Source organism: Labeo rohita, chromosome 5 (assembly GCF_022985175.1).
Source record: "Labeo rohita strain BAU-BD-2019 chromosome 5, IGBB_LRoh.1.0, whole genome shotgun sequence".
Taxonomy (NCBI): Eukaryota; Metazoa; Chordata; class Actinopteri; order Cypriniformes; family Cyprinidae; genus Labeo; species Labeo rohita.
The window spans coordinates 12,508,867-12,524,152 of record NC_066873.1 but is presented as its reverse complement, the minus strand read 5'-3'; the positions used below and the strand labels follow the sequence as shown (position 1 = coordinate 12,524,152).

The 15,286-nt window shown below is 36.3% G+C and overlaps 1 protein-coding gene across 3 annotated transcripts in view; it reads right to left on the bottom strand.

Moving 5' to 3' along the window:
* abr (ABR activator of RhoGEF and GTPase) overlaps positions 1–15,286 on the bottom strand; it is a 191,447-nt gene that overhangs the window by 48,814 nt on the left and 127,347 nt on the right. For all 3 annotated transcript variants that reach the window (XM_051109096.1, XM_051109097.1, XM_051109098.1), the window contains 2 exons: positions 11,293–11,390; positions 11,075–11,206 (listed from right to left, as the gene is read on the bottom strand). In XM_051109096.1, coding sequence (XP_050965053.1) covers positions 11,075–11,206; positions 11,293–11,390 — 230 coding nt within the window. The remainder of the gene's footprint in view (positions 1–11,074; positions 11,207–11,292; positions 11,391–15,286) is intronic.

The window sequence follows — 15,286 nt, the reverse complement described above, 5'->3', positions numbered from 1 at the left end:
TGAAAGGGGGATGTAAACTTTTGACCTCAACTGTATAACCAATGCATTTTCTCAATTTACTCACCACTGGAATGTGCATGAAAATTTTAATTTTGAGCCTGAATGTACAAATAGAGTGTAACTAGAAGGGTGAGAGAAGGTTTGGTGTGGATGGAGGATGTGTATGAGACGGGTTGCGTTCCCCAGGGCTCTCCAGAGCCGCATGTGGGGGCAGGGCTACGGGTGGAGGGTGCATTGCCCCCTCTTTGATTTATGTTTTCGACATGCTGACATATTGTTTTATTGGACCACCTGCCATCATTCTTTCTTTGTTCTCATGTTCTTGTGCTTTCTGCACAGAAAAAATCTGCCAGCTGTAATCTCTGATTAAATACTCTCTGGCCAAACAATGTTGTTGTTCTTTCTTTTTGATTGTTGTTTCTGTCATAGACTTCTGAATACATTTGCTCAGGTACGTAGGTTTTGCCCCACAGCAAAAAAGACAACATGCTGGCAGAATGCTGCACAAAATAAACCAACAGATACCATTAAATTTGATGAATGAAATTTTTGATGTGTTTTCTTTTAAGTTAGATCTAAATTTTGCCTGTGTGTATCTGCTAAAAGTGAAGTTTAGTTAACTTTTGTAAGTATACTAGCATAAAATTGGTCTCAAAATAAATGATTTTGCATGGTATTTAAAGTTCAAACACAAACAACATCAAGCTCAATCAATTACTGATCAAGGTATGCACATTTGCAGCCCATGCTCTCTCAGAAAGAGTTGCACAGCTTGACTTATGGTTATATAATGTTTAATATAGAAGGCGGTGATTAGGATGATGAACTCTACACCACAGGAGGCTGTGTTAACATCTCTCTGAATGCAAGGGAGCTCTGCTCCACTGAGTAGATGCTGATGCTTTATACTTGAATAAATTTAGATTCAGTGTAAAGTTACATTCATACTGTGATTGGCTGATTTTCTTCCCTTGCCATCCAACAATATTAACAAGTGCAACTCTGTAATACAAAACAGAATTAAGGCATATTGTGTGAATAATATCTGGTCTATGAAAACCTTGCTTGGTATACTTTTCTGAGTGTACAGCCAATGTATTATTCATGACCAAAACATTTACTGTTATGGAATATGTAAATTACAGCTTAGAAATATATACAATAAAAAAAAACTCTTTATCTTTGCATCATAGACAATGTACTGTTGACATAATAATAGCTTCTTATTAACAGTGTTAACATCAACAAACACCGCATTATATAATGCCTGTAATTCATGTTGCATGTTGTACTGTAACATATTTATTGAAAAATATGCCCCCTACTTCCAAATTTTTGACTGTGCCCCAAAAATATTACAGGGTAGGTTTACCCAAAAATGAAAATTCTGCAATCTATTACTATATGATGCCAAATTTAGGCTTTTATTCACAAGGGGTCATTGGATGCACATTTTCCAAGTTGAGATCATTCTTTAGGGTCTTAATGAAAAGTCTATAACATACTTTGGTTAAAATTTCTCAATGGTAGTGTAAAACAATACCTTTTTACCTTGCCAAAAACAGCTCTGTTCACAGCGAGCCATTTCGGTGCATGTCCCTTTAAATGCTAATGTGCTCTGCTCACCCCGCCCCTCTCTTCTGTGGGCTGTCGAGCAGTTTTCTGAGAGACTGTAAACTTTAGCAGCATTTAGACACGGAACTTGCTAACTAGCACATTATTAGGAAAGGTGATTTGCAAAAATTTGACTGCTATGTTCATTATTACATCCAACAACAAAACACCTCAATCGCAATTCTTGTCTACTCCTGCTCCAGTGTCAAAAACAATGGGGGACAGTTTATAGCTCACTCTGGGTGTGTGTCTGGGTCTGTGTGACGTCACATAGCCAAGGATCTCAGAATGGCTTGATTTGAAAAAGGATTATAATTTATAGGGATTTAAAAAACACACTGGGTGGATTTTTAGCATTATAGGGTGGTTGTGTACACTGTAAAAAACAAATTGTTGAGTCAACTTAATAATTTGTTACCCTGCTACCTGTTTAGTCAACTTAAAATGTACTAAGTGACAACTTAGATATTTGAGTTGATTCAACTTAAAATTTTAAGGCAGCTGGGTAACAAGCCCAGCTTAAGTTTAAGAAACCAAATTTTTTGTTTAGTCAACTCAAATATCTAAGTTATCACTTAAGTTGACTAAACTTATTTGAGCTGCAGAGTAACAAATTTTTAAGTTGACTCAACAAATTGTTTTTTTGTTTTTACAGTGTACACACACTGCCAACACACATTTATGTTCAAACAACATGTAAAAGTAAATTTTGCATCCGATGACCCCTTTAAAACATTGATCAACACATATACACAGAGCACATCAAATAAGATAACTGAAAGCTCAAACTTAGTGCTCCTAAACAAAAAGCCCAGAGACTTGTTAGTGATGTAGACTAAGGAGGAGGAAAATAAAGTGAACTCAATAAACTCAATGTTGTTCTCCTCAGCTCCATGATGCCCTTGAGTCTGACTGTTTTGAGCTCTCTAAGCTCTGATGAATATTTGAGTTGTGAAGGAGATTGAAAAAGAAACTAAGAGAGAGAAAGATTAAATGTGTTGCTAGATTGCAGAGATGAATCATCTTATAGCCATCCATTGTTCTGTTTCTCAAGAACTAAGTGAATAATATAAATCAATAAATACTAAATCTGATTAAACTTTCCTAAGAAAACCTCAAATAAACACAACCTGACAGGGTTGTGAATTTTGGTGAATTTCAGCTAAATTAAGAGGTTTTCACTGGGGCTTTGTGTTCCACTTCCTGTCTAAACATGACCCAATTATAACCGATCCTCACTGCTAAATTCGGCTTTTATAGCCAGATCACTGCAGACTTTAATCTAGAAGGAAATGCCTTCATTTCAGTAATCGGAAAACCTGGAATTAGTTAACTAAAAGAGGTCAAGTTACAGAGAACAGCATATAAACAACATGAAATAACCTTAAAAATAGATTACAAACAGATTTAAATAAAATAACTGCAGGAGAATAAATGTAATTAGTGGTGATTTCTCAGCGGTTTGGTGCTAAACCGAAAAATGGTTTAGGATGTACTTTTAAACAATTTTCACTCATAAACTAGCAATTGTAACAACTACTTTACAAGAAACAATAAGTAACACATTGAACATGTTGAACACATTTAACAATTAAACATGACATTTTTAAAAGGAGAAGTTCACTTCCAGAGCAAAAATTTACAGATAATTTACTCACTCCCTTGTCATCAAAGACGTTCATGTCATTCTTTCTTTAGTCGTAAAGAAATTGTTTTTTTGAGGAAAACATTTCAGGATTTCTCTCCATATAGCGGACCTTTATGGTGCCCATGAGTTTGAACTTCCAAAATGCAGTTTAAATGCTGCTTCAAAGGTCTCTAAACAATCCCAGAGAAGAAAATAAGATGCAAGTTTTCAACATACGCTAACTGTCATAAACACACAGAGTTTACGCAGAGCTAGACAAGACGAGCATTTAAGGTTTAAACGTTGTTGTTGTTTTTTTTTCTTTAAGAAATTAACCGATCATTTCGCAAGATAAGACCCTTTTTCCTCAGCTGGGAGCGTTTAGAGGCCTTTGAAGCCCTTTCAAACTCACAAGCACCACAGAAGTCCACTATATGGAGAGAAATCCTGAAATGTTTCCCCAAAAAAATTAATTTTTTTATGACTGAAGAAAGAAAGGGGGTGAGTAAATTGTCTGTAAATTTTTGTACTGGAAGTGAACTTTTTCTTTAAGTAGAATAACTTAAAGACTTTGTTTTATTTATAACTTTTAATAAAATCATTTTTTTGTGTAAAATGGTTTTGTGAAGAGTCATATAAATGGTGTATAAATGAGAGAAGGACTGTAATCACAACAGTTTTCTATACAAAGCATTTTAATGATAAATTGCGCAGGTTAATCCCAATAGATTTTACCATGCTGAGATGACGTGATCCACTGTGTTTTAGAAAATTTCTTGCACTCATTAACTCCCACCTCTGTAGATACACTATTAGCGATGTGTTGTTTGGTCACGTAAAAATTGAAAACTAGACAGTGGAACAAAAGCAAAAATAAAAGATGAAGACAAAAAAAAAAGTATAAACATCAATACACCGTAGACAAAGTGACAAGGTTTGATGATGAAGAAAATACTGTGGGTGACGTCCAAATTTAAGCTTTTTTTGATGGACTCAAACACAAACTGTCACATGTAAACAGCCACTAGCATCAGCTGGACTGGCAAACTGACACCATTTATATGCAACAAATCCGTCCCACCAATTTGTCTGTATGTGCACCCTACAGTGAGCTTGTGTGCGTGAGCATATATATCTGCGGGCGCCATAAAACACCCATCTGTCAGGGTTGATGGATTCTAGGGCCTCTGGGGATTGTAGGATGTTTGAGAGAAAGCGAGAGAAACAGAGGTGACATGACATACTACAAAAAAACATGACGGACGGAGTGGTTATGATTAATGACTGTCCATAATATTCAGATTACAATACGCTCCATGTATGCACGCACAGCCACTGGAAAACAATAACGGTGCACGGATCAGTACACAACTATTTCCACACAAAGACAATCCGAAGATGCCAAAACCAAAAAAATCAGGCCTGACAGACTAGTTCTTTATTTATTTTGTAAAATAAACCAGATCAGGAAATAAAATGACGCCAGGCATCCGTGGCTAACCGCAAATCTTTCTAGGAAGAGAAATAAAGTGTAAATTCTCTCTACGGCTGATGAACCTTTGGTGTTGTGAACAAACTCGGGGCTCAATCTATTCTTATATATGTCATCTGGAACCAAGCTGCCAGAAACGTTGAGCTGTTTTCTCACACAATTGTATTTTGAGAAGGTGTGGGTTTGTGGAGACACCTCAAACTGCAAAGAAAGGCAGTGGGAAGTATAGGACCAGGAGAGAGCTGTTGGCTGTTGTCTGGCTCCATAGGGAGCTCTAGAGGGGTTCAGGGTTAGATGAGGTTCTATTCTGAAGGGGTTTGTTGCAGTTAGAGTTACAGGGAACAAGAATGCTGCCTCAAGGAGAACATGATGTCCTGGTTGAACCACTGATGTCACACTGACTATTTTAACAATGTTCTTACTACCTCTCTGGGTCTTAAGCATGGTACTCCCATTGCTGTCTATGCAGGGTTAAAAAGCTCTTGGATTTCATCAGAAATATCTTAATTGAAGTTTATAGATGAATGAAGGTCTTACGGGTTTGGAACGACATGAGAGTAAGAGTAAGAGTAACAATGACAGAATTTCATTTTTGGGTGAATCACACTTGTAATACATGAAGTCAGGGAAAAATAAAATGCTATTATAAGTGTAAGATATGGCTCAGTTTAAACCACATACATATGAAAGAGTGCATTCCGTTGACAAAGCATAACATTAGTCGTCTTATAGGAAGTAGAGGGGAATACAACCCCACCCAGAGAGATCATTATAACTGAAAGAGTTTCCACAAGGACATTCAACACAACACTTCACAGCCGAAGAGCTCAAAACACATGAAAAGACCATAAGATACTGACTAAAGGGGGAGAGATAAAGCGAAAGCAAGGCATGAAGAGAAAGAGGACTCCCTGAGGGAGAGAGGAGGAGGCTGGTGAGGAGAGGAGTAAAGCATAAAAGCAATCGTACACACCTCCTGCCTGTGAAACGCTGCGGTTGTCGTCTGTGGCGTTATATAACAAACCACTACAAAACATCACATCGTTATCTACATCAATGTAACACTCTCAGGTCACTGTGCTTGGTATGATGAAAGCGTTTAGAAAGTTAGATATGACTGATTTTATGCTTGAAAATAAAAAGTGAACACAAACTTCTTTTCACGAGTTTTTCCACACTAGTTCTGGTACTTTGGAACAGCATACAAATTGGTGTCCAATAACTTTTTATAAAAAAATTAAAAGCACAAAAAGATACATTCAAAGTCAAAAGTTTACATACACCTTGCAGAATCTGCAAAATGTTAATTATTTTACCAAAATAAAAGGGATCATACAAAATGCATGTTATTTTTTATTTAGTACTATATTTCACTTAAAATACATTTATATACTGTATAGTTCACAAGAGTAAATAAAGTTGAATTTATAAATATGACCCCATTCAAAAGTTTACACACACTGAACAGTTAAACTAACCACTGTTCTTCAGAAAAGTCCCTCAGGTCCCATAGATTCTTTGGTTTTTCACCATTTTTGTGTAGTTGAGCCCTTTCCAACAATCACTGTATAATTTTGAGATCCATCTTTTCACACTGAGGACAACAGAGGGACTCATATGCAACTATTACAGAAGGTTTAAACACTCACTGATGCTTCAAAAGGAAACACGATACATTAGGAGCCGGGGGGGACTTTTTGAAATTGAAGATCTGGGTAAATTTCACTTATTTTGTCTTCTGGGAAAAATGTAAGTATCTTCTGTAGCTTCTACAGGGCAGTACTAAATGGAAAAAAAAGATATTTACGCAAAATAAGAAAACTGTACAAATCTTCATTCTGTTCAAAAGTTTTCAACCCCTGGCTCTTAATGCATTGTTTTTCCTTCTGAAGCATCAGTGAATGTTTGAACCTTCTGTAATAGTTGCATATGAGTCCCTCAGTTGTCCTTGGTGTGAAAAAATGGATCTCAAAATCCTACAGTAATTGTTGGAAAGGGTTGAAATACACAAAAATGCTGCAAAACCAAAGAATCTGTGGGATCTGAAGGATTTTTCTGAATAACAGCAGATAGTTTAACTGTTCAGTGTATGTAACTTTTGAACGGGGTCATTTTTATTAATTCAACTATTATTTTCTCCTGTGGTCTATATGTAAATGTCTTTTACATGAAATATCTTATTCAGATCAGTACTACAGTGAATAAAAAAAACATGCATTTTGTATGATCACTCTTATTTTGTTAAAATAATTAACATTTTGCAGATTCTGCAAGGTGTATGTAAACTTTTGACCTAGACTGTAGATAATTGTTAATCACTTTAAGCAACATGTCTTTTCAATCAAGCTTCCTAAAGCTTAATTTGACAGTTGTTTGCATTTCATTTTTAACATAGTGACAGATATTGATTAGTTTTCCATAAGAAGAGCCAGCTGATTCACTCTCTACAAAAGGGAAACAGCACTTAAAAGCTCTTTAATGGATAATAACAGACAAAACCCCTAGAGGTCAAAGATCAAAGATCCCAGTGGTCCCCAAGCAGATATGCTGAAATACAAGGCCTGAGTGATATTAATGGATCACACCAGCTTCCGACTCAATCAGGATGATCCTAGGCTTTGAGTAACACCATGTCTTAACCAGGCAGGACACGTGTCAAAGAGAGTTCACAGTGACAGCAACAAAGTCATTCATAGAGCTGTGATGCAAAGCTTATTCTAAACGGCTCATTTTGTTGATTTGAACAGTACTGCAGTTTCAGTGTGGGCAGAAATATGACTTAATGCTAGAAATTTGGTGAGGAATGTAGATGAACAACAACACATACAGTATTTTAACCACTTCATTAACAGACTTCAGCTATTTCTCCCAAAGACTGACTCAATCTTATAAACAACTCTCATTGTAGACATGAATCATGACCATGTTGCTTTGTGGACGTGAATAGATGAATATTATTTTTCCCATCTTCCTATAAAACGTGACCGTAGTACCAGGGTCCATTAAAAGCAGAAGGGAGTTGCTACAATGTGACCATTTAAGGATTTTTACATGTAGGAGCCAGAAAGTTGTTAAATAAATCAGGATCTCTCCAGGGAGGGAAAGGAAACATTTTGGCTCCGTCCACCTCAACCAGCGAAGTTAAGAAAACAGACGCTCAGAGAGAAAGATTTAAACAGAAGATCAAGCTCAGATACTCAAGATGGCAACACAATCACAGCATTGCATAATCGAAATGAAAGAGACTGATTGTGATTTTTAAAGCATAAGATGCTCCAGATGTTGACCTAGACCTCAATATCACTGATCACGGGCAAGTAAGACAGTATAAATGTAGCACAAAGTGCCTGGCACGAATCTAATACTATCCTGTACACATGAATGACAGTGATTTAACTTTCTGTAATTCTATCTTTTTTTTCATTCCCTTTGGCCAGCTTTTCGCAGAATGCTATCTTACATAAAGTAGTTGTCTTAGTTTCACAAATCAGACAGCAATACTGGGTAAAACGGAGGGTCAGAAAGCTTATGGATTTCATCAAAAATGTCTTAATATGTGGTCTGAAGATGAACGAAGGTCTTACAGGTTTGGAACTACATGAGGGTGAGTAATCTATGTAGCAGCTGTTATCGCATTAGAGGGATGTGATGAGGTTTAGAGAAGGCCAGCGGACAGGTGCAGTATGATTTTAATTAAACCTGATGAAGTTATCAAAGTATCTCATTCTCTCTGAGTGATGCATATTTCCCAGAGTACAGCCGCCCACTCCACACTCATTACCCCTCTCATACTGTACTGTGTGTGCACGTGCCATCATTACATCCAAAGCACAACAATATCATTCACAGCTGCATTTATGTCAAGTGTTTAAAAATGCTCACTGTGCTGCTCACTGAGTTAGATCCTTAAAAAGAAGTCCTGAACTTAGACATACAAACCCAGCTGACCAAACTAACTGGGTGCAGCAAGTCTCAAGGTCACACACTGATTTGAGCAAATATATAGAATGTCTCGGTAATAAGCTGTATAAAGACTCTCCAATGAATCTAAATTAGCTTCGACCTGTACGCTGCACAAAGTCACTTCTCACTACTCTTTAAACACTCTTTAAACTCACTTAACACAAACAAGGCCTCTCACATGCACAGAAAGAAGTGACTTTAGTTTCAGAAGTGGCTTGTCTTTCTGTCCAGGAAGGAAGGTATTAACTAGAAGGCCAAGCAACCAATCTCTTACAAATATATTTTACACCTTGGGCGAGAGTTAAATGGGCCATAGGTCACATATAGTTGAGGTCAAAAGTTTAAATTCCTCTTTCAGAAGCATCACATCGCTATCTACATCGATGTAACACTCTCAGATCACTGTGTTTGGTATGATGAAAGCGTTAGAAAGTTAGACATGACTGATTTTATGCTTGAAAATAAAAAGTGAACACAAACTTCTTTTTACTAGTTTTCCAAGTAGCTTTCCAACAGTTTTGTGTATTTGAACCCTTTCCAACAATGACTGTATGATATTGAGGTCCATCTTTTTACACCGAGAACAACTGAGGGACTCATATGCAACTATTACAGAAGGTTCAAACGCTCACTGATGCTTCAGAAGGAAACACGATGCGTTAAGAGCCAGGGGGTGAAAACTTTTGGAATTTGAAGATCAGCATAAATTTAACTTATTTTGTCTTCTGGGAAAAATGTAAGTATCTTATGTAGTTTCTGAACGGCAGTACTAAATGAAAAGAATATGATATTTAGGTAAAATACGAAAAATGTACACATCTCCTTTCTGTTCAAAAGTTTTCAACCCCCACTTCACAGAGTTAGTGTGAAGTGCACCTCTATAAGAGCAGATGTGCCCTTCTCACTTTGAAGACTTGGTTTCTATTACAAGGGAATATAAGATAGCTGTTAGGCAGATTGTGCTACTTCTGTCACCAAACACACATACACAGTAAAACACTGTGAAACTTTTCGCAAAAGTTCATTACTCCCACATATAAGACTACAATTTTAAGAAACAGTTTTTAAAATTGTAATATATTTGGAAATCTCAATATTAATACAAAATATTGTAAATAGTCAGATTCAATATACATAATCAGAATCAATACTGAATCAGGCTTCATTACTTATTAATGTCACACAAAATGTGTGTGTGTGGGTTTTTTTATGGCATTCTATTGTGGTGCTTCTCTATTGTTTTTATGTGTAAACATGCACCAGCTGGACATCTTTGTACGTTTTGCTCATGACGCAATTTTTGCAGTGTCTTGCACAAGTCAAATGAATTTCAAATTTTTAAAAAAGGGACTTTTTTTTATTCCACTGTCATGCATCTTGTGTTTTTAAACACAAAAATGCATTCTGTGTCAATGACCTCTTACAATATGAATGTGAATGGCCTAAGAATCCAGTTATAACCATTATTTATAGCAAGCCAAAAAATATATATTGTTTCTGCAACTTTTTGAGGTAAAGCCTATATATCATGGCATACAAAATATGTTGTATGCCCGAACCAATTAAATGCAACCCAAACTGCAATCAATTCTATTGGCCAACACACAATGTGATATCTCATTTCTGCGACATAAACACCATATTCTCTGTAAAAACAGAGAATCATCTCTCGTGCTGTTAATTCACCTCTGGCTACGATCCCAAGAGAATAACATGAACATAAAACAGAAATAAACCTCCAATGCAATTAAATCCACCTCATTTTTAGCCCCCATAAGCTGCCCTAGATTTAAAAGAAGAACAACGAAAGCAAAACTTTCAGAGCAAATTTGACTGAGGTTTAAGCATAAAGCCTAGCAAAACAAGACAAAATGGCTTGATAATGACAGTAAAAGAATAAAAAGAAGTAAAAGAAGATTAATTACAATAAAATAAATAAAAGGCATGTTTACAATCTTTTTTGGGTGGGACTGTTCAAAAATTCTTCCTGAAAGGGAATTTTCGGGCTTGGGTTGATGGCAGACCTGATAACATGATTCTAACGTCAGCTACATACCGCAAACACATGTGAACACACTGATCTCAACACATACATACTTGCTTCAGTTTAACTGGGGCATTTCCCACGTATGTGAACAGAAAGAAACCATGGGTTCTCAGGCAGTAAAGCAGCCCATGACAAAAATACAGCACCACAACACACCATCTGCGGAGCACCCGCACAAACCAGACAGCAATAAAATTACTCACATCAGGAAACCAGTACAATTTAAGTCTGACCTTTTGTGGTCTAAACCAGTCTGGTAGGGTCTACTCACAGACCAGAGTGTTTGCTGTTTGCGCACATATCACGGTTTAGCAATGTCTCTTTGTCCTACCTGTACTTGGCCCTTTCCCATGATCTTGTCCACAATCTCATTATCGTCCTTATTGAGCTTTGACTTGTCGTAACACTTCTCGTAGCACAGGATCCGCAGACACTGAGAGCCCTCCAGCTCTATTTCAAACTCCTATAGAAGGAAAAATGAATTAATGATATATACATGATGGTGATTGATCAGGTGACTCTTATTTATTATAATGATAAAAAGCTCACCTCGTTCCACTGTGGTTCTGTCGTGTCTCTGAACACACGTGTTTTGGCCTTACTGACGAAGTAACCGAAAGAGTCCACCTCCAGCGTACAGTACAGATCTACAGAGGACACACAATAATTACCTCATGAGAAATAAAAATACATTTACAATACAATAACAGTTATTCTGATTTGTAATAATATTTCACAATATTATTATTTTGACAAAATAAATGCAAAAGAGACTTTTTTCCAAAACATTTAAAAATATTACCAACCCCAAACTTTTAAATGGTACTGTACCTTTTATTACAACAAACTGCTGTTGCTAAATGCAATAAGCCATACAAATCCATGAACTATAGATGGATACCAAACAATGTAATGAAAAGCCTCTCAGGGTTTATTGCTTTAATATATGTGTTTATATTAATATAGCACTTTAGCTTAGTGCAGTTAAAGAAAACTGTACCCTCAGTATGATTCATTTCTTGTGTTTATTAATCAAGACATGTAAGTGTAGCTCTAACTCTTCATGGCTGACCGTGCAGACATGGTGTCAGCATTTAAAACCTTAAATGATTTTTCCCCCCTGCTGGTCTACCATCTGTTATCGAATACATCCATATGTGTCAATACTTACACACAATACAGTAACACACACACACAAAGGAACAGACACACAAGGTTGTGGGACATCCACCAATGAACAGGGCATCTATCTGTCTGTCTTACAGCAACACACCTCACGTGCTCACACACTTCTCCAGTAGCAAATGAACTTTATCACATTGCTACAGTGTGTGTGGCCCACTGACAGCTTGATGGATTACAGCACACGGTGACCTCTGACCTCTGCAATGCGTGGGGTGTATTGTTGAGACAGGAGAGAAATGAGGTGATGTTCAATTAGCATGGAGGTGGTGTCACACAAGAGCGGTCGGCTTCAAAACACACCGTGGGGCTTGTGAGCGTGGCTTCAACACGAGTGTGCAGTCAATCAGGCCACTGGTAATTGATAGTCTGGTGTGTAATGTGTATGTTAATAAATGTGAGGTGGGTGTGTTGCTTTATAATGAAACTGTAGTTGCACGCATACACACCAGCTGTGTCGACACATGCCTTCAGCTCAAAACGATCATATAAATGAGACGTCACCACGATGTCACCAGAATTTCAGGATTTTCTTTAAAGTCGGCTTTTCGATTTTACATATTTAGATGACACTTTACATATTCGTCGGACTCTTGCAAACATTCTCATAGCTTCATAACATTACAGTTGAACCACTGATGTCACAATGACTATTTTAAAAATGTCCTTACTACCTTTCTGGGGCTTTAACATGTCTGCTGCGTCTTTACAGGGTGAGAAAGCTCTCGGATTTCATCAAAAATATCTTAATTTGTGTTCCAAAAATGAACAAAGGTCTTACGATTTTGGAAAGACATGAGGGTGAGTAATCAATTACAGAATTTTAATTTTTGGGTCAACAATCCTTTTAAATGAAAAACTTTTACCCAAACCCATTCTGTCCCAGACTTCAAACATCTCAGTCAGGATTTTTCCACGAACGGCCCATTTGCAGCCCTACTGGCCTTGCTCTCAATGCTAAAAACATGAAATAAGGGCAGCTATCTTTCCTCACGGTCAGAGGAGGCTTTAGATTTTAGCAGCACCAGGCACAGAAACCTAGTTTTTCAGAGAACAGGAAATGTATTTATAAAAACATCCTGTGAATCAGGACAGAGAGTGATGGTGAGGAAAGATGCTTATTTGCAGATGGTGACTGTAAATCGACTCTCGATGAGAGTAGTGCTTCCATGGAGCGTGTTTTTAAAAGGGTTCAAAAGCAAGAGAAAACCTTTAGTGGGCTCTTAAAGATGGATATAGTGCACTGCCATTACTTCAGCCATGCTGTTGACTCGAGAGGTTTGTGTAGTAAAAAGCTCAATGAGAAGAGGTTGTTATTGTGAAGAAGTGCTATTATATTTAAAAGAAAAAGTGTTAAATAAATAATCACAAAGACATAAAACTAAGAGGTTTGGCACTTTGGTGCATAGACAATAACCACTGATAGTTCTGCATTATACAAAGAGTGTAGTTGTTTGAGGTTTTAAATTTGACCCATTTGGTGTTTTAAATCTGACACAAATGTTTATGGTTGTCCCACACAATGGTGGATGGGAAGTGTCGTCATCTGAGGGAGGAACCGCATCCTCAGGCTGATGTTCTCAGATGAAACGAGATGATGATTAGAGCCATATGGCAACTAGTCCGTTCACACACTGTAGACCAGGGGTGCCCAAACTCGGTCCTGGAGGGCCGGTGTCCTGCAGTGTTTAGCTCCAACACCAATTAGACACACCTGAACCAGCTAATCAAGCTCTTATTAGATATACAGTCCTAAAAAATTCCCGGCAGGTGTGTTAAGGCAAGTTTGAGCCAGGTGTTTGGACACCCCTGCTGCAGACATAAAGATGTTTGACCCCTTTCTATGCAGGGATAGTACTACGCTGTTATATTTACATTTATGTTAGCAAAACTTAATTTTCAGCAGCCATTACTTGAGTCTTCAGTGTCACATGAAATCATTAATATGCTGATTTGCTGCTCAAGAAACAAATTTTTATTATCAAACAGTTGTGCTACTTAATATTTGTTGTATGTTAATATGGTAGTGTATACACTATTTATAAAATAAGATAATTAATTTATATAATAATAATATATTAATATAGTGGTCCACCAATAATAGGGCCCTATGAAATCAGTTGCATTTTTTTCCAAAATCTGTTTCCTTTTTTTTTTTTTCTACAGATTTTCATTTTTTCCATTTTAATTTTTATTCATTTTTTTCCTGTTTTCATTTTCTAGACTCTGTTTGAATGGTTAAATTAAAAAAATATTAATCAAAAAGCATGTCTAATAAATTAAAATCATGAAACTTACACAGTTTAACAGCAATTTATTAAGCATTTAACAAAAAATACATTTTAAGGCCCTATAAATTCAGTTTTATTTTTACATTTATATTTTCCATTAATTTTTCTGGATTCCATTTTCATGGAATTTTAATAATCAAAAGCATTTCTAATTAATTGATTTATAAAAATAAATCTAATTTATTATTATTTTATTTATTTATTTATTCAAGAAATACTGTGTTGTGTATTTACATTTTCTGGTAAATAAATTTTGGTCACTAATTTTTCTGTTAAATATTCCTTAAAAAATTTTTAATAATATTTTTTTACACTGAGTAATATATTTCTGTCGCAGTTTCTTCAAGTTAAACCAAATTTTTATTCTGACAGGTTGCTGTGTTTGATTTACATGTTTAGTTTCTGTTTGTATATGATATGAAGATTTTTTCAAAAGAAACAGTAAAAAAAAAAAATAAAAAAACATTTTTAAAAAACGCATCACAGAAATCATAGGGCCCATTAATATGGGTTAGATGCTGATACTGATATCTAATGCTGGTATATAATACAATTTAATGACAAACGAGAAGCTGAATGAACTGCTGAAATAAACACCTATTTTACACAGTATTTACTCAATATTCAAACAAAAAATGTGCAAAAACAATGCAAAACTATTATTTGTTGAGAATACTGATCTGCTGCTGTGTTAACTAGCCATATGCAACTGATAAGATGGCAACTCTATGAAAACAAAAGGATTAGAGGTTGGAAACCAGCAGAATGGTAAAGATAAATCATTCACTTTAAGTGTCAAAAGTTGTGGTTAGTATTCTGGGTCAGTATTTTCTCCCTCAAACTCTTTTTATCAGGAAGCCAATGTCAACGACCTAGTTTTCATTAATGGCCCAGAGCGAGGATTTGGATGCATTTCCTGTCAAGAGTGGTTCAAGGCCTTTAATAAGACTTGGAGAGGAGGATTCAATCAGCGGCTGAGATACGGTAAGTACATCCCAATATAAAAAAGATATTCAGACACCTGCATATCCATATGCAGAACACATGTTTGCTCTCACTGTCACATTCAA